This window comes from Vipera berus (assembly GCF_964194415.1).
Source record: "Vipera berus genome assembly, chromosome: 3".
In the NCBI taxonomy this organism is placed as follows: domain Eukaryota; kingdom Metazoa; phylum Chordata; class Lepidosauria; order Squamata; family Viperidae; genus Vipera; species Vipera berus.
In genome coordinates this window covers 25,175,585-25,194,109 of record NC_138204.1, presented here as the reverse complement: position 1 = coordinate 25,194,109, position 18,525 = coordinate 25,175,585, and the positions used below count along the sequence as shown (strand labels likewise).

General features: G+C 38.3%; 1 protein-coding gene across 1 annotated transcript in view; it reads right to left on the bottom strand.

Moving 5' to 3' along the window:
- Positions 1-2,038: 2,038 nt before the first annotated feature.
- Positions 2,039-18,525, bottom strand: part of DBNDD2 (dysbindin domain containing 2) — a 32,541-nt gene continuing 16,054 nt past the window's right edge. The window contains exons 2-4 of the mRNA XM_081324920.1: positions 13,722-13,877; positions 13,031-13,177; positions 2,039-5,755 (exon numbers count right to left, since the gene is read on the bottom strand). Coding sequence (XP_081181046.1) covers positions 5,553-5,755; positions 13,031-13,177; positions 13,722-13,877 — 506 coding nt within the window. The 3' untranslated portion in view covers positions 2,039-5,552. The remainder of the gene's footprint in view (positions 5,756-13,030; positions 13,178-13,721; positions 13,878-18,525) is intronic.

The window sequence follows — 18,525 nt, the reverse complement described above, 5'->3', positions numbered from 1 at the left end:
CCACAAAATCTAGCCACCCATCAGTTTGGACTAATGGATTATATGAATGTGCACATGCAAACAGTTAATGGTTCAGTGTGTCACGCAGTCTCAGAAAAGTGGATTCATTGAGCAGATTATGGTAAGGTGAGGTTCACTGTGTAAGCCCAAGGCTACCAAAACATCCAAATGACCACTTGTTGTTGTTAGCTGCGAAGTCATGTCCGACCCATCGCGACCCCATGGACAATGTTCCCCCAGGCCTTCCTGTCCTCTACCATCTTCTGGAGTCCATTTAAGCTCACACCTACTGCTTCAGTGATTCCATCCAGCCACCTCATTCTCTGTCGTCCCCTTCTTCTCTTGCCCTCAATCTTTCCCAGCATTAGGCTCTTCTCCAGTGAGTCCTTCCTTCTCATTAGGTGGCCAAAGTATTTGAGTTTCAACTTCAGGATCTGGCCTTCTAAAGAGCAGTCAGGGTTGATCTCCTCTAGGACTGACCGGTTTGATCGCCTTGCAGTCCAAGGGACTTGCAGGAGTCTTCTCCAAAATGATCACTAGATGGCAGCAAAGAATTAGAACTGTCTGTATGTCTTTGCTGCCATCTAGCAATTGTCTGGATTTTTGCAGCCTCGGGTTTTTAGCCCTAATAAACCATAGAAGAGGAGGGAAGGAACTTGGAATAAACCAAAGATTTTGGGAGATAGGATTTTTCAAGGATGTGAATGTATGTCACACAGAAAAAGAAGATCTGTTCTCTTTCAGTGCAAATAGCATTTAAGGTACCAGAAGGCAGGTTGTTATTAGGAGAAAATATTCTTACATTAATGCTCTTACAAATTGCCACTGGTAGTGAGAGGATTCCCTTCCCTAGCTGCACTATGTACACTTCAAAAATTATTTGAAGTAAATGCTTCAGAACTCAATTAAGCACGGCATCATTCTACTATTCATTATAGCAGCCCGATTCCTCCTTCCCCCCTTCCATGTGGATCTGAAAACAATTGCTTTAAAATTATATATTGTATTAACTTGAACCAATTGATTTTGTAAAACAGTCAAGGTTGGTACCCCCCTCTCCTTGGTGCTACTCTTTAAATTGTTTTGTAATTTATCTTTGGAGGAATAAATCTGCAGTGCCTGAGATAGACTTCAGTGTTAAAACAACTTTAAATTTGCCTACAAAATTTTGCTCTTCAGCCTTGGTTACCAGTCCATAAACTAACATTATTAGAAGTCACAAAACTGGCTTGAGAACAAATAAGACAGTTTTATATGCTGTTTATAGAGTTGTATAAATTTTGTTACAGAACTGTAATCTGCACTTTTCTCTCTCCCCATCCCCATTTCTGATGCTGTATCCATGGATCAACATGTTATTGTGTTTAAACTCAAGTATTCCTCACTTGATGCCATATACATCAAATCAAGCAAATATGCACAAATCAGGTTGCTTTTGATCTGGCTATAAATGGCCCAACTGTTACTTCTCAATTATCACTTGACTTAGCAGAGATTTGACTTGGAGACATTTTTCAGTCAGTCATCATGTTTTAATGGATTAATCCAACCAATTGACTAAGAGCTACAGGCAGGACTCAGTCCACAAAGGCAGCAATTTCACACAGTGAGGTTGTCAACAAATAAAAACAGATGAATTAAGTATGAGGAATATTGAAACGTTCCATAATTATTCTATCCTGTGGGACTGCCAAATCCTTATTGACTACAATGGCTATCATTAATTGTTCAGGGGCATTTACACAAGGGGATTAAAAGTAGTCGAGATGGCAGCCACAACCACAAGCTTTGAAGCCTCACCTCTTTTGCACATATAAAAATGGGGCGGGGCTCTGGTCATGCAGCCCCCACCTTGATGTTTTCTTAAACTTCTTCCCCCACAGAGACTCCTAAGGCTGTTCATTCTCTATGTTGGCTGGGGCTAATGGGAAGGGGAAATCAACAATATGCCCCAAACCACAAATGCTCTCATTCAGATGAATACTATAGTTCCATCCTTCACAGTGGTTTTGCTACTAAATCTGCTACTAGTTTATTCTTAAATGTTTCAGCATGTAGGATGTTGAAAGTTTGACATGTCACTGAACTTGTAACATTTTCAGGCAAGGTTTATTTTTACATCACAGGTAGTCCTTGACTTATGACTGTTTGCTTAAGTGACTGTTCAAAGTTGCTATGGAACCTCCCCCAAAAGGTACTTACCACCCAATTTTGAACTTACAATAGCTGCCCACCCCAAGTCATGTCATCGCATTTTGTCTCCTTAGCAACTGGCTCACCTTTGTGGCTGTTTTCACATCCTGTGGTTACATGACTGCAATTTTTGATGTTTTTGCTGGTTTCTGGCATTTACTTTCAGTTTTCAGCAAACACCATCCATTGGATATAATGGATTTGTTTAATGACCGCAGCATTCACTTAACAACCACTGGGTTCAAGTAACGCCTGCACAAAAATGTTGTAAAATTTGGTCTTGTCACATGGTGTCCTGCTTAATGACTGCAAGGACTTATGACCATAATTCTGGGCTCAATTATGGTTGAAGACTATCTGTATCTTCAGTCCTACAGCACAGTGGAGAAAACCCTTACAAAATGTCTCCATTGACAGTGGAGTCATAAGTTCTGATTTCTCCTACTGCCTGAATTCCCTTCAACTGAAGGGGTGAAGTATGGCCTTATCCACATACCTTGCTAAGAAAGTGGCATGGTTCCCATGACATAGTTAACCATAAATTATTCACTTTAGCCTAATCTAGCATATTGTTATGATCTCCAGCACGTTTTATGAAGAGCATTATCCTTTCCCAAACTACTAACCTGTCTACTAAACATATCCATGATTCTGAGTTGACCCTAATCACTAAAATAAAATAAAAAATGATAGTGAAGCTACTTAGCATTTAATGTTCAAAGCACTTTATGTACATATTACCTTCTCAGATTTTTTCCCCAAACTTCCCAGTGAGGTGTGGCACCTCTAAATCCTATATTGGATGAAAGCAATTACATTAAAAACATAATACAAAAAGAAGAGATGCTGTACCAATTTCTTAAAACTATAGAATTCGATTCTGCAACTTATATATTTTTCAGTATTATTATTCCCATAGTGAGGAAGTAGGAAGGTTTTGGAAAAGAGATGTAGTGATGCTGCAGCTAACTCTCTGGTTCATATCAGTGGTGAGATTTTACCAGGAACTTTCTAAGACTCGTCTCATGCATCCTTCACAGGAGGCTAGTATACATCAGTGACAGGGAATCTCTTGGCCTCCAGATTTGCCAAAATGAAATTTCCAGCATCTCTCCTCATTAGCTACAAACAGTGATTCAGCAATATTTTAAGGGACACATGCTCCTGTACAAAGGTACCTCTAACCCATGCTGGAATGTGAAAAACATGAAGGGTCATTTTGCCATGCATGGCAGTCTTGTGAAAAAGCAAAAACAAAAAAGGATAAAAATACATATAATGATATAAAGAATTTTAAAGCCTAATATTCAAATAAAACTAGCACTTATGGATAACCAATTAGAAAAGATTTATAGATTTGGTATATGATAAATGCAGCTAAACGATTAAATTCCCCAAGTTGGAAAAATACTGAAATACCCATAATGGAGAAATGGATTGGGAAGATGGCAGAATTGGTGGTAATGACATAACTGAGTTATTTGATAAGGGATAAAACAAGTTTTTTTATTTATTTATATAAGACTGGAATAGGGACCTTATGCTGAAAATGGGAAAAAAAAAGATTTTTGGATTTCCTGAATAAAAAGTGTTGAATATTTATAAAAATATAAAGGTGGGATAAAAATAAATAAAAAATACAGGAAGAGAATTGTGTAAGATAATTTTAAAGAGGAAGGACAGACAATAAGTTTTTAATTGCTCTAAAGTAGATTGGAAGAGATTGCTTCTTTATATATTATTTCTTTTTTTATCTCTATCTTTCACACTTTTATCTTTTCTTTTTTCTTGATCTCTCATTGTATTATTCTTATATTTATCTTTTAATAATATGAAAAGTGCTAATAAAAAAATTATATATATATATTAAACGAAGGGGACAAGTTCTCTAATATATTGAAAGGAAAGCAAAGTTTAAGTGCCAAAATGTCCTCCAATTTCCACAAAGCTTCCTTCTCCCAGAGAAAGAGTCTTCTGTTTTTCTGCCTCATTCTATCTGCCTCAAGCCAGGGATATTTTTTTTTTGAGACATTTTAGTGTAAATATTTTAGCACTGATGATGTCACTTAGTTTGGTATTGAAACGTCTGCTGGAAAACCACAAAGCTCAGAGAACGCCAAGGACTCCACAGTTCAATCTTAAGCTACAAATATTCTATCAGTATGTAATTAACTTTATAAAGAGGCAGTCAGTAATTCTTTTTGTCCCCTATTATCTGTATCTGCATCATTCCACAGCCTCTCTGGCTACTCCTTCTTCTTAATCCGAAAAAGTTCCATGGAAGGAGTTTTCTTTTGCAGTCTTTGTCTGATTTGACTTTGACCAATATAACTGAAGACTGAGATGCCAGAGAGTGGGAGACAGGACTGTGGAATGAAAGGTATTGCATAGACAAGTACCTTTTAGGCACTTTATAACTAAGGTAAATATAAAGATGCAGCACCAAAGCCATGAGAAATCTACAAAACGTTCTTCTGCCTTGGAAAAAGTTCTGAAAGCCATTTCTCTCCCATTAAACAAAATAAGAATGATTAGGGGAAATGGAGAAGATGTTTTCCTCATACGTAGAAATAATTGGACTACTTTAAAACTTAAGGGAGAGCAATTAAAGTTTACTTTGCTACTGAGGTATTCAGCATGGAGGTTCAAAGGAAGTTTTTCTAAGGACTGTCCTGACTGTGTAGCTTTTCCTTAAGACCCATTTTCCTCCTCCACAGCTCTTCCTGGGCTTTGTGGTACCTGCTGTTCATTTGCAATATAAGGATGTAAAAATCAGATGAATGAAAAAGTTAATAAAAATCTGATTCATTCCAAGAACCTTTCAAATTATTTTAGTCCCACCGTCTTTCAGCCATTCCTTTTCCATCTTTCCTATCCAGGTAGCCTCATTGTTCCTTTCCCAGTAACACACGTCATCCCAGCTGCTTGTTTGAAAGGAATGTAATTTTCTATTATGTTACAATTAAAGACATGCTGCATTCATGTTTGTGTGTGTATGTGTTAGGATTAGGGAGCCTATCAGTTTGCACAGGGGTCTCGCTTTAAATCTTCGTAGCCTTATAGCAAACTGAGTCCTAGTGTGAGGGAAGCAGAAGCATTACTGTATGCATAAAAAGATGGAGAGTTAAATTCTATTTTAATTCTGTAGCACCCGTGCCTCACCCTATTCTCCCTCTTCTGTTGCCTTATCCATGCATTGACCATCCTGCAGGAGGAAGGATTATCTTGAATCTTCCCCAAGTACAACAATTGGACAGGGAGTTTCTGTGAGTTTTACACAGTGGGAATCGGAGCGATCCAGTCATGTTCGTAATCTCATGCTGGCAGGGTCCGTATAGCAGGGTGGATGCAAAATCTTGCTAGCTCTTGCTCTCCGGTTCTTCAGACCCATCTTGCTCCAATTCTTCCTCATCTGACTGCACCACAGGAGTCTCAGCTCCTTCTTCACTGGTGTCCAGGCTATTCAGGTCTGTAGAGGCAGATGATGTGGACGAAATTCGTGATTTGATTTCAACTGTATTCGGCACTTGCAGAGAAATGTCTTCCTGGAAGGGGTTAGAATCTGGCAAAGGAGAAGGACAAAAAGGAAAGAAGGAAAAATTAGATGATTGGCATCTGCTTTACCCTGTCCCATAATATCCTGGTATCAGCCCTCGGGGATAAGTGAATCTACTATATCCGATTTAGTTTTTATTTTACAGCTACTGTGTATTGCAGTTGATGGGCCAAACGTGAAAACTCTGCATTAAAATTTCATGTCAACATACATATTTCAACATACATATTTCAACATTCAACATACATATTTCTTTTGTCATATTAACCTACTGCATACATTATCAGCTAATAATATCCTAGTGTATTTTATTCTTTCTTTTCACGAACCTCTATATCTTTGTGCAGACCTTTCCCTTAGCAACTTACAGACAAATTTGTTAATAAACTTTGTGGTAAAATTTAGAAAAAATGTATGTTTTGAATAACAAACATTTTTTATACTACATTAAAATGCAAGATTATGTAAGTCTGCACTGAAATCTAAATTATACCTTTCCATTTTTGAAAATACATGCATTCATGAAAACACAAAATTAACTTAAATTCTTGTTCAAATGGTATCCCATCCTAAAATATTCTAGGACTTCATTTTGTAGGAAGTACAGTAGAAAATTCTAAGTATTGCTGCAATTTTTCAAAGATATGCACTGCTTATTGAAATCTGTTAACAGACATATGCACACCAGGCTATTAATAGAAAATGCAAAATGTACTGGATTTTATCACTGCATCACCAGAGTTGTATAAAGTAATACGTACTACTATTGTTCCGGACTTAAATAAATTGCGTGTAAATCACTTCCAAAGATAAAGTACAGACAAGAAAAATGCCATTTTAGGTCAGAGGAGTTTAAATTTCCTTTGTGCTGGGAAGCATCTATTCAATGATCAATCCTTCTCCAAATAAACAAACAAAACGTTACCGATTGCCAACAATTCAATGTCCCCTGATAATTACACATGGTAGAGAATATTATGACTGTTCATTGCACTAGATGCATATGTGCAGATAAGCTATCCAGTTCCACAAACAGAGCTGATCTTTCCTTGCAGTCATCCTGCAGATAATGAGTAGTGGTGAGGATCCCTTTCTTCTAGTTCTGCATAATCCTTCACAGTTCTTTTTTTGTAAGAAAAAAGGTGCCGGAACTCACATCTTGTTAATCTTTTATTTAAAAATATATATATATTCAGTTCTTAGCAGGACCAGTGGTTGAGAAGTAATTAGTGGTTTTTTTTTCATTTTTAAATTTTGGGTCACACTTTTGTGCTAAAAATTAAAAAAAGATTTTTAATTCACCAACATTTTTTTAAAATAAAGAAATTATTTACCTTTCACACGTAGTCAATCACCGTACATACACCCACACACGTCAGTTGTGTAATGAAACATAACAGTTGCCACCTGCAGTAAGCACTCAGCGGGCGACCACACGACCAATCACAAGCTGAGCAGTGCCATCACAACTAGCGTGGACGAAGTACGCATGCATCAGACTCGACACACAAGCAGTCCGCTTGCATCATTGTAATGATTTTGCTGCCGACCTGCTATGCTCGACAGGGCGATTCAAGTCCATGTGGACCAAACATCAAATTTTCAAAAGTTATTTTTAAAACTTGGAAAATCCATTGAAAAAAGGTGCTGGAACGCTGTTCCGGTGCGTTCTATGACAAAAAATGCACTGATCCTTCACTATGTCAAAAGAATCCATCATAAGCAGCCTTTTCAGGCATTTTGGCATGCCTAACCTAATTTACAAATGTTATAAACATTTACATCTTTGAATATATTCTGCTGTTTAGAACAGGGCTTTCAACCTTTTCACCGATTGTACTACTTTTAGGATATGGCAACATCCGAGTACCACCAGTCGCCTAGCAAGGTGCCAAAAACTTGATGACAAAAAAAAGGAAAAAAGTGATGAAGTACAGGTAGTCCTCGACTTACAACAGTTTGCTTAGTGACTTTTGAAGTTACAATGGTACTGAAAAATGTGCCCCCCAAGACACAGACGAGCAAAAAACCTGCCTGCCTGCCCAGTGGTGCTCTTCCTCCTGTCTGAGGTTTTCATTGTTGTGAGCACTTCTGTTGAGGATTGGCGGGGGTGGGGGGTGGGGGGGTGTTTGGTTTTTATTCCCCCCGTCTGCTGGGTGGTTGCAGCAGGTTTTGGTCACTTCACATGACCCTGGGACACTGTGACCATCATAAATATGAATCAGTTGCCAAGCATCTGAATGTAAATCACAAGACCCTGGAGATGCTGCAACATTCCAGCTGATCAGTGCTTCTTCTGGGCTCAGAAGCACCAGGATCAGCGCTGAGTTCTAGCTGGAGCCTGGAGCTGATCCTGGCACTTCCACTGAGCCCTGACAGCCCCCAAAAAGCGCTGATCCTGGCGCTTCCACTGGGCCCTGACAGCCCTGCAGCTCCAGCCATCTCTCGCTCAGGCTTGTGCAGTTCAGCTCATTCCCCTTCCCTGCTACCACTTTTCTAGGATGGTTGCGTACCACCTGCCAGGTGGTAATGTACCACAGGTGGTACCCGTACCACTGGTTGAAAAGCACTGGTTTTGAATACAAATCACAAAATATAATCTGAGATGCTTCACTTAATGCTTAACATTAAACATTCTGTGGTCGTCCAAAACATGGTGAGCAGGCATCCCAGTTGATGAAAGGTGTGACGATCTCTTGCTTAGCAGATTGAGTGTTGAATCACAGTGATGCATTATTATCATATTAGGTTTATTATGGCATGGCTTCAGTCAGCCTAAGTTCACGAAATGCCATATTATAGATGCCAACTAGAGAAACAGATGTGACTTTAATAAAAACGCTCTTGTAAGACTGCAGCATCAATACTTCACCTCCTATTTGTTATATAAAAAATATCTCTGTAGACCTTGCCTTACAACAGGGGTGTCAAACTGCCGGCCCCTGGGCTGGTTGCATCATATGGAGGCCACGCCCACCCCAGCTCCAGCAATGCAAAAAACGTTATGATAACTCACGACACGTTATGAGATGCGGTGAGTTTGACACCCAGGCCTTAAAAAAAAAGGAAAGCATGAGTTAGCTCCTTGCAGTCAAGAATCACACAATGTAGGAATTCCAGGAAGGTCACTTTACTGTTGCAGGAGTATTTACATAATCTTGAAAGCCTGTCCAAAATCCTCACTGTCCCATTTGAAGGTCAATAAAGTCAAGGTGTGGCTGGGCTGACTCTTTCTCATACTTCCCACTTTCCCAGAACTAAGCAATCATTTTCTCTCTCCCACCTCCTTCTCAAGGGCAGACCTAAATTTCTTACAACATGTTTCTGATTCCTTTGCTCCTGGAAGAAAATTGGCAAATATGTGGGAAGTACCTGTGTAAACATTCCAGAGACCAAATAGTTTCTGCAGTTGCTTACTCTACTACACCTGTGATTATTATCCGTCATTCATCTCCTTTTTTACATTGTCTACATTCTGCCTCTCTCTACACAAAAATTTACATTTCAAAATTATTTATTCAACAGAAGATATGGAATTTTATTAATCTCTCCTCATATTTCCTGGTGATGTAATCATAATAGGAAACATGGTCCCCAAGTTGCCATAAGTTGCCATATGAACCACCCAGTAGGAGTCCCCCTCAATAATAGTTAGGATCTAACTGGCTAATGAAACATTACTAAACATGCTAATGAATATGTGACCCACTGACCTATTGGATTCAGGGACAGATGAAGCCAGTGACCCTGTAATCTTCCACCCAGGCTGGGCTACTGTTTGGGCTAGATCCTATCCATGAATGAATCTCTGAGCTGCTCTTTATGCAATGCACATGCTTTACATTCCTTCTCCATCTTTGGCCACAGGAGCTTTGGTGCCTGGTTTGTAAATCTCAGCCTGGAGATTTAATCAGTGAGTCTACTTAACTGGAATGTGAAAGGCTATGCTGTGAAATGTCTGAATCACTCTCAGGGTGAATCATTGTGGTATAACTGAGCTCTGTTCCCTCTAGCACACAATCTAAAGTCTCCTGGTATTAGAAGGAAGATGTGTCAGTGTTTAAAAGAGCTTTTAATCTACACAAATGCAAAAGTATTTTGGAGATGTTAGCAGTGCTGACTATCCAGGGACTTAACAAACTGACTATATGCTTTGTTGGATTTTTATAATTTCATTTTTTACATAATTGTAAAGTTTTCATTCAATGTACATGCATTCGATAAAAGCATATGATAGAAGCATAATGACATCAATGCATCACAACACATTATGCTATGATGCAAATACCATTTGGTGCATAACTGGCATGATAATATCCTGTGGAGCATGATGTCTCTATCCCCACCTATGATGTGAGGCAATTCCAGATGTTGCTTAACTTCAGTTTCAAATGTACTTCATCACTGGCTGGAGCTGCTGGAAGTTGTAGTTCCAACATCTGGAACATCACAGAAATCGTCCTGAAAGTGATGGTGGCAAAGGGTATTTAACTTTAGAAGTATTTAATATAGGTCAGGAAATATAGTCAGCCTGCTTTATTCCAACTCCCTCATCATATTGCTATTATTCTATTTCACGGAATGAGATTAATCAAGGCCACAGAGTGATGGAATGAAAGCTGTGATAGAAAATGGTCACTCACTGTGAAATAAGCTTGGCTCAAGATATCCAGCATTCTTAAGTCAAAAACTGGTATTTGCATCAATCCAGGCACCTCTGTTAGAATCTAGCATTTTGAGATTCATCGAGGGGAATTTGGCTGTGTCCTTGGAACAGTTATTTCTTTTCATAAATTTCACACATTATTATTTAGGCAAACATAGAAAGAGAGGAGTAAGGAAAGCACTGTTGCTTAGCAACAAGTATGTGGTTGTTAAGCAACAGCTTCCCTGCACTTTCCATCCCCCACTCCTCAGAATAAACATCACTGTTAAGTTTACAAAAAAAATGCATGGGAGAAAATGTGATAAGTAGAAAGCCAGAGGGAAGAAGACGACAAGGTGCTATAAAAACAGTTCACAGTGTGCAGACAGCAGACAATGCAGACACGCAAGACACCACTATCACCAGACGGGTTGTTTTTCTGTTTAAATTTTGGACAGCAGATCCAAATGGCTCCAAACCCCCATCCAAACAGAGCAGTTTCTAACTTGAAACAATTCCAGTAAAATCAGAACAATGAGCAGGTTTGAGCAGGTTTCTTTTCCAGGCTGAGTTTGAAACAGTTCTGCTCTGATACATTTTGCACACCTCTCTGTGCAGCCTGCTATCACAGGACACAAAACAGGCTCGGACCTGCACTCGAGACAGTCTGCCCTCTTGGCACAAGTGGGCAAATACACATTTGGGGACACCCTGGCTGCCTTTGCTATCCCCCTTCTTAAGGCTGGCTACTTTATTTTATCCTAAAAGACCAGCAAAATAGCAATGTGATATACCCACCACAGGGAACTCCTCGGGTTCATTTCTTGATGTTTGTGTGTGTGTGTCTTGTCCTGGAAAGCCAAGAAGGAGTTTTTCCATGCTGATACCATATATGGCTAGAAACTGTACTGCTCTCTTGTTAACACTAAATAATTGTGTGTTTATTTAATTTATTTATTTACAAGGCTTATAAATTATTCCAACTGAAGCAAATTCTGAAAGGGTTTCGAGTACTTACGGAGCATGGCCACTAATACTGGGTTGTCATGAGGCTAGTTAGGGCAAAAGTGTTTAGTCTAATTTAGGGCTTCAATTTATGGAGTGAAATAAGTATATTAAATCTAAAGGAGGCCTGCTCCTGTTTTGCCCCTTATTTTGCCCCAAACCCCTAAAGATGGTGGCAATGATTTTGCCACTCTCAGCAGTGTGTGCTGGAGATGCTCTGGGGATCACAATGGGGCTAGGGCACTTGTCAGAGGTCCATCATGACTTGGCCACTCCTGGCTTAAACCAAGATTCCTATTGCTAAGGTTAGGAGTGGATAAATACGTATCCAAATCTTGTCGGTGGAAGTAAGAAAGTCAATTGTTTCCTTAGACTTTAATCTATATAAATGTTGTGATGCTTCAAGTTTTACAAAATGCCAGAATTATTCATGGCCCACAGCATATCCATGATTCTTATTTCATTGCTTATATCAATGTTGTTCAATTCAAATTAACACAGAAAGGGCCAGACATGACAACATGGAAGTTACCGGTATACATTTATGAAAAGGGGTAATAGGAAATACTTGAAAGTTTGGAGCAAATAAAGAATGGCCTGGAGATGTATATTTTTTTGTAGGAAAGAAGAAAAGAAAAACTGAGTTTCTGTGTAGTAATAGGAGAACATTAGACAGGGCTGTGAGGTTTCTGGATTAACACAAAGGTTTATGATATCTTCTGGATTTAAATTTTTTTATATGTATTTGTGTTTTTCAGCTACAGTTGGGAACTTATAAAGCAAAAAGCTCAAGCCTTGTCCACCGGCCATTTGGAAATTTGTTTGGGGTTATGACTTCATCTCCCAAATCAATGCTCCCACTAAGAAGCAGTAACAATCTCCCTTGAAAGGAACATGCCTCACATAGAACTTGACTGACTCTGTTTGGTACCACAGTTTTTCAGTGTGGTTCCACTGTATACCATCCCACTTATGAATATTTCTCTTCCCTGATTTCTATCCCACCTGTCTTTAATTTTAGCAAACAGAGCAAGAGAATGTGACAGAAAAAGGAAACAGTATTATTTTTAAGTTTCGACAGTATTTTTCATAGTTGCAGAAAAGGATACCAATGAAAGTTATGTTTAAGGTGGTATTTCTAATAATCAAGATTCTAAGTGTTTCCCTGGCAGTCCATCTCTTTTCTGTTGTCAGCCCTTTGAGGTAGACCAGACTAGGAAATCAAAGTCCAGAATGCTAAAACTATTTTTATTGTAATATTACAGTAACATAATTTTTTTTTCAAATGAATGCACCTCCTCCCCTCTCCCTTTATCTTCATTAGAAATAGGGAGGGTCAAGACTGAGATGCTTTCTCAAATTACATTTCTGCCTCAGACTGAAATTTCTTTTGTCTGTGACCATTGTTTTACTGTTTCTCAAGATTATTCTTATTGCCCAGTGCATCTGCATTCACACTAATTTCTACCTTTAATGCCCATGTTGGACCTGTGTTGATGAACTGCATATGCCTACATTTAACTTGGTTAAATTTCCAACCTTTTCCCTGAATGAAGAGTTTACCATAACACATCCCAGATGGAACACATGGGCCAACAATTGATATGGAAGGTTATCAAAGTTGTACATACCTGGCAGTAGGGTAGCTACATTGTTGTTGTCCTCTGTCCCACAGCTAAGAAATACATCAACAGTGTCTTGGTCAGAGAGATCCAACATTTCCATCTGTTCCAGCATGTCCACATTGACCTCCATGGAAGAAATGCTACCTAGGGGAGCTGGAAAGATGTAGAAATTATCATACTGCGTGAAGAATTCTCATAACAGAGGGCAAGACCTACACACAGCTTGACGCCTGTTTATACCTACACCTATTATGGAAGAAATTAATCACAAGTAAATTACAAACTTATTGACCCTTCTCGCACAAATAATACATAGATTTCCTATATTCTCATTCACTGTTTATAAACAGGATAGGCAGCCTTTCCTGGAACCTGAGGACTAAACTGAGCTCCACAATGACGTAGAGAAGGCAAGGTTGCTTCATGGCATGGACAGGACCAGTCCCCCCCCCTATTTTTTTCTTCTTACTTTTTTGGGATTTGTATGTGATGTTGTTTTGTTAATTAACAGCATTCAGCCTATATGAGGACAAATGCTGTTATTTTTGTAGGTTTTGGGGGGCTCAAGATGGGGGAAAGCTGTCTTCCTGCAGAAAAGCAGTGGTACAACTGCTGCAAAGAGATCTGGAGTACAACACTGGTACTTGATGATACCGGTTGCTCTTGTATGGTCTATGAACTTGACACGTGAACTTACGTCTCCTGTGTTCTATCTGCAGGTGTGATACTGGGAAGAAGAAATCAACATCATGCTGGAAAACCTCTTCAAAGAATCTCTGCCTTTCCCAAAGTTTAAGTTGCTGTTGTTGCATCTGCTCAGGGTCCAGCCCCCGCTGTCCATTTTCAATATCAGCTGAAAATAAAATCAGAATGAAAAGTTGAAACATAGAAATCAGTGTTCTCTCCCGTTCCTTCCAGAACCAAAAATTGTCCTTGACAACGTGCAGGATAGAAACACATTTCTTTAAAGAGAAATGTTAACAGTTTGAAAAAAGTTTCACTTTTGTGGGGTTTTGGCACAGGGCAGGAAGCTGGACTAAAATTATCTCCAAGATCCTTTTTCATTTTTACATGCTTTCATGCATGATTCATAGTTTTGCTTTATTGTCACTTCCTGCCAAGTACGGTAGGAACAAACCCCAGTAAAGCATGTTTAGTAGTGGTGAAAATCAGAAGACGTAATACTTTGTAGCTAGTATTAATTATTTTATCTTTTCAAGCTACCTTGAGTTTTATGAAGAAAGCAGACCCAACCATTTCTATCCTGCCAAATCAGCTGGACTATTTTCTGCGGAACTATAACACGATGCAAGATGATGCAAAGCAAAGCTTGTATTCTGACCAGCTAATCCTCTTCTCTTTCCAAAGTCTCAAATAATGTATAATCCTTTCTAGAATGTATTCATACTGCAGCATAGTTTATAGCACAGAATTGCTTTGAGGAAAAAAAGTACTGTGTACACAGCCTTTTGCTCTTGGATGCAAGGGGTGTAGAAATGCAATGACCTTCCTATTTGTGATGATGAGAAAGAACATTAAAAGTTTTCCCTATTCATTACAAAGCAGATTAGTTCTGTGAAATATACATGAACCACAAAACGACATAGTAAAGTGTTATTAAATTACCTAGGCTACAGGAATCAGTAAGAAAGGCTACTTTCAAAACATCAAATTGATTGATTCCTTTTGATTAACTTAACCAAATAAAATATTAAAAAAAATACTTTTAAAGGATGCTGATAAATACTACCTCTGAAGAGGGTCTTTGAGGGCAAATTTAATCATTATCCAATATGAAAGCATTTTGATATGGTGGGAACAATCTTCCTTATTTCACATTTAATAACGCTTCCCCTTTGAGCTTTGTCTATCTACCTACAGAAAAATAATTGAGTTTCACTTACATCTAATCTATGTAAATAAATAAATCAGTAAATAAATAAACATTTTGATATTTTCTGCTAATAATTATGATTTTTAAGTATTTATTGTTTTAATATGCTGTAAGCTGCCCAGAGGCACTTGTTCTGCGAGATGGACAGCTATAGAAATGATAGATATGATAGATGGGCAGGCAGGCAGGCAGATAGGCAAACAGACAAATAAGTAATTTTATATAAGAAATATAGCACAAGAAAAATATAATTCATTTAAATGTATTATTTCAGGGGAGCCTGTATAACTCATCAATTAGTCCTTGAACATGGATACAGATAAGCAAGTCTTTGCTTGGTTTTTTTAAAAATCAATTTTTAATCAAATCAAAATTATTTCAAAGATGCAATTCACAAAGGGACAAAAAAGAACCAGATTCAATCAAGTAATCATATCCCATTATGAAAAGGCTGAACATTGAGAAATCTTTTTTTTCTGGTAAAAACCCACATAATCAAGGAACAAAATAACATCTGGAATAAGAATGGCCCCTTGACCTTATCTAGGAGATTTTCCACAGCAAATATCAGATGCCTTTAAAAATTAAAGACATTTTACTTCCTCTATTCAACAACTGATGATATAGGGACTGGCTAGACTGACATAAGGAAAATGTGATTACTAAGCTGGGCAGTGCCATAACCAAGGAAACCAAACAAATAGTGAAAATTGTAATTGTCTCAAGTAGAACAGCCTTTTCAATTGCTTCAGGGGAAATTTCAGCTCAACAGCAACAACTGTTAAACTTCCTGTTATGGGAGGGGAAAAAAGAAAGAAGAGAGATGAGGCAGTGTCTCTGTGGTGTGGCCTATGAATTCAGCTCCAGATTGGAGGGAAAACCCCCTAAATCCATTGGTACAAATCAAAATGACATAATAAATATGCAATTTAAAGTTCTGCAGAACTTTTCATCAAACAAGTCACTGAATTCAAGAGAACTAGGAAGCTAAACTCTTATCATTTGGCTAGTCCTAAGAAAAGCATCACCTAATGTTTGATTTGAAACTATTTTTTCCTATATATCAACCTGGCAATGGCAGCCTTTTATGTTTCAAGAAGCACCGATAATTCAACAACCTATGCAGCTAGCAAATACAATAAAAGAAGGCACGCTTAACCACTATATACAGATATGGCTCATGTACTATTTTAATACATGTTCATCAGCCAACCAACATGTTTTTCTACCTGAGCAATTACTCGAAAGCAAATTTACATGCTACATGCCACTCTTCAAATATGCTGAGATTTCGAATTCCAGAATTTCCAGCTAGCACAAGCTTCAATTAAAAGGGATCCAGTAGCAGATGATGAAAATAATGTCTCTCCTGTCCTGAAGGCTTGCACTCAGAACAGAGTAGTCCAACCAGATGTGTTGAACCATAATTGCCAATCAGCATGTTCAAAAGCTAAACATTATAAGAATGTTTGTGGTTCAGTTATTCATTTACCTTCAATTTGTCCAAGCATCAAGATCTTTTCCAAAGACCTCTCCTCCCTTTCATTATAGATACAAAATATCTAAGATTCCTTATTACTGCTTTCAGAGAGTACCCAGTTTTCACATGACCTAATTCTAAATAATTTGTCCTTTCTCCATTCAAGGGTATTTTTGATTTTCCTGAGCACCACAGCTGAAAGATGACATGATTTTCATTCAGCTTTTCTTACTGTGCTTCCCATGTATTGTTAAAAACTGGGTATTTTTGTTGGCATCGCCTTTAATGAAGCCATAAATTTCATTCCGAAGTTTTTCAGGCAACCCTATTTATCAAATCTAATCTATTTAATTTATTTTTATTTTTACTGCATAATCATATATACTTTAAATAGGTTTGAGTGGCTGGTTCAAAAGAAAGAGAATAAATACTTATATTGTACTGTAATTTCTATAGGGACATATAGATTTCTCTATTTTTGCCTTTTCTGTGCCAGTATCCCAGATGAACACATTAGTATTACACAATAAAAATAATTCCTACCTTCTGATTACCAAAAAGAATAATCTTTTAGGCACTTGGATGAAGAAATTTGCAATAAACATTGAGTATAAACCTAGCAGTTCGAAAGCACATAAAAATGCAAGTAGAAAAATAGGGACCACTATGGTGGGAAGGTAACAGCGTTCCATGTGCCTTTGGCGTCTAGTCATGCCGGCCACATGACCGCAGAGACGTCCTCGTACAAGCGCTGGCTCTTCAGCTTTGAAACGGAGATGAGCACCGGCCCCTAGAGTTGGAAACGACTAGCACGCAAGTGCGGGGGAACCTTTACCTTTTTTATATATTTATTATCAAATTCATATAGCTGCCCATTTCACCCAAGGTGACTTTGGACAGTGCACAATAAAAAGCAAAGGTATAAAAAGAGTAAATACAAATATAAAAGACCATAATAATAAATATAATGAAACCAAAAATACATAGATGAATGGCCTCAACAATGGAGCCATCTAGATAAATCTCTAGTTCCACAGGAACTCCAGGCCTGGTTAAATAATCAAGTCTTAAGGACTTTTTGGAATATTAAAATGGATGGGGCCAATCTAATTGTGGGAGGAAGAATATTCCATAGGCTGGGCACCACAGCAGAGAAGACACCTCTCCTAGAATCACCAAATGTAAATCTCTAGCTGAAGGTACCCAGGCATGTTTGCCAGATCTGATAGGGAGGGCTGATTGAGCAGTGAAAAATGGTCCCTTAGATAATCTGGTCCCACGTCCTGAAGAAATTTAAAGGTTAAAACTACTATCTTGAATTGGACCCAGAAACAAACTGGAAAACAGTACAGCTCACGAAAGTAGGTGTAACATATGCTGTTCTAGGAGTGCACATAACTCCTGCACCACTGCATTCTATACCAGTTGAAGCTTCCAGGTACTTTTCAAGGGCAGCTCCATGTAGAGGTCATTGCAGTAGTCCAATCTGTAGGTGACTAGGATGTGAGTGACTGTAAGCAAGGGTTGCCAATCCAGGAACTGCACAACTGGCACACAAGATGGACCTGTGAATTTTTCCTGACAATTCTGTTTGTCTGATTGCTATGTCATTTCATACAAAAAGGACGAGTTTTCCCATTTTTCAGAGAGTATTTTATTTGCAGTTTCAGCATTCCACTCTTCTATAATTAGTACAATGCCTTTTTGGTATTGTGTCACTTAGGTCAATAAGGTGTTGCAAGTCATCATAGCTTCTACTTTCACAGTGTAATATCGATTGGATTACCTTGGTCTCATATTGGAATCATTCTGTCATTTGGCTTTGTATTTGAGCACAGTATTAACTTTGACTTTTTGCTGATAAATATAGCTACTCCCAGTGCTTTTTTTGTAAAAGAAAAAGGTGCGGAACTCACACATGTCATACAACCTGCCTTGCCTACCCTACAAGGTTCCATCCAAAAAAGGTGCCGGAACTCCGTTCTGAGCGTTCTATGACAAAAAAGCCCTGGCTACTCCACTTATTCTATATATTTTCTTCCTGCTGTAGATGCTCTAATGGACATTCCAGACCATTTCAGTTTTGCTGCTTCCCTGTCTTTGATATTTATATATATTTATATTCTG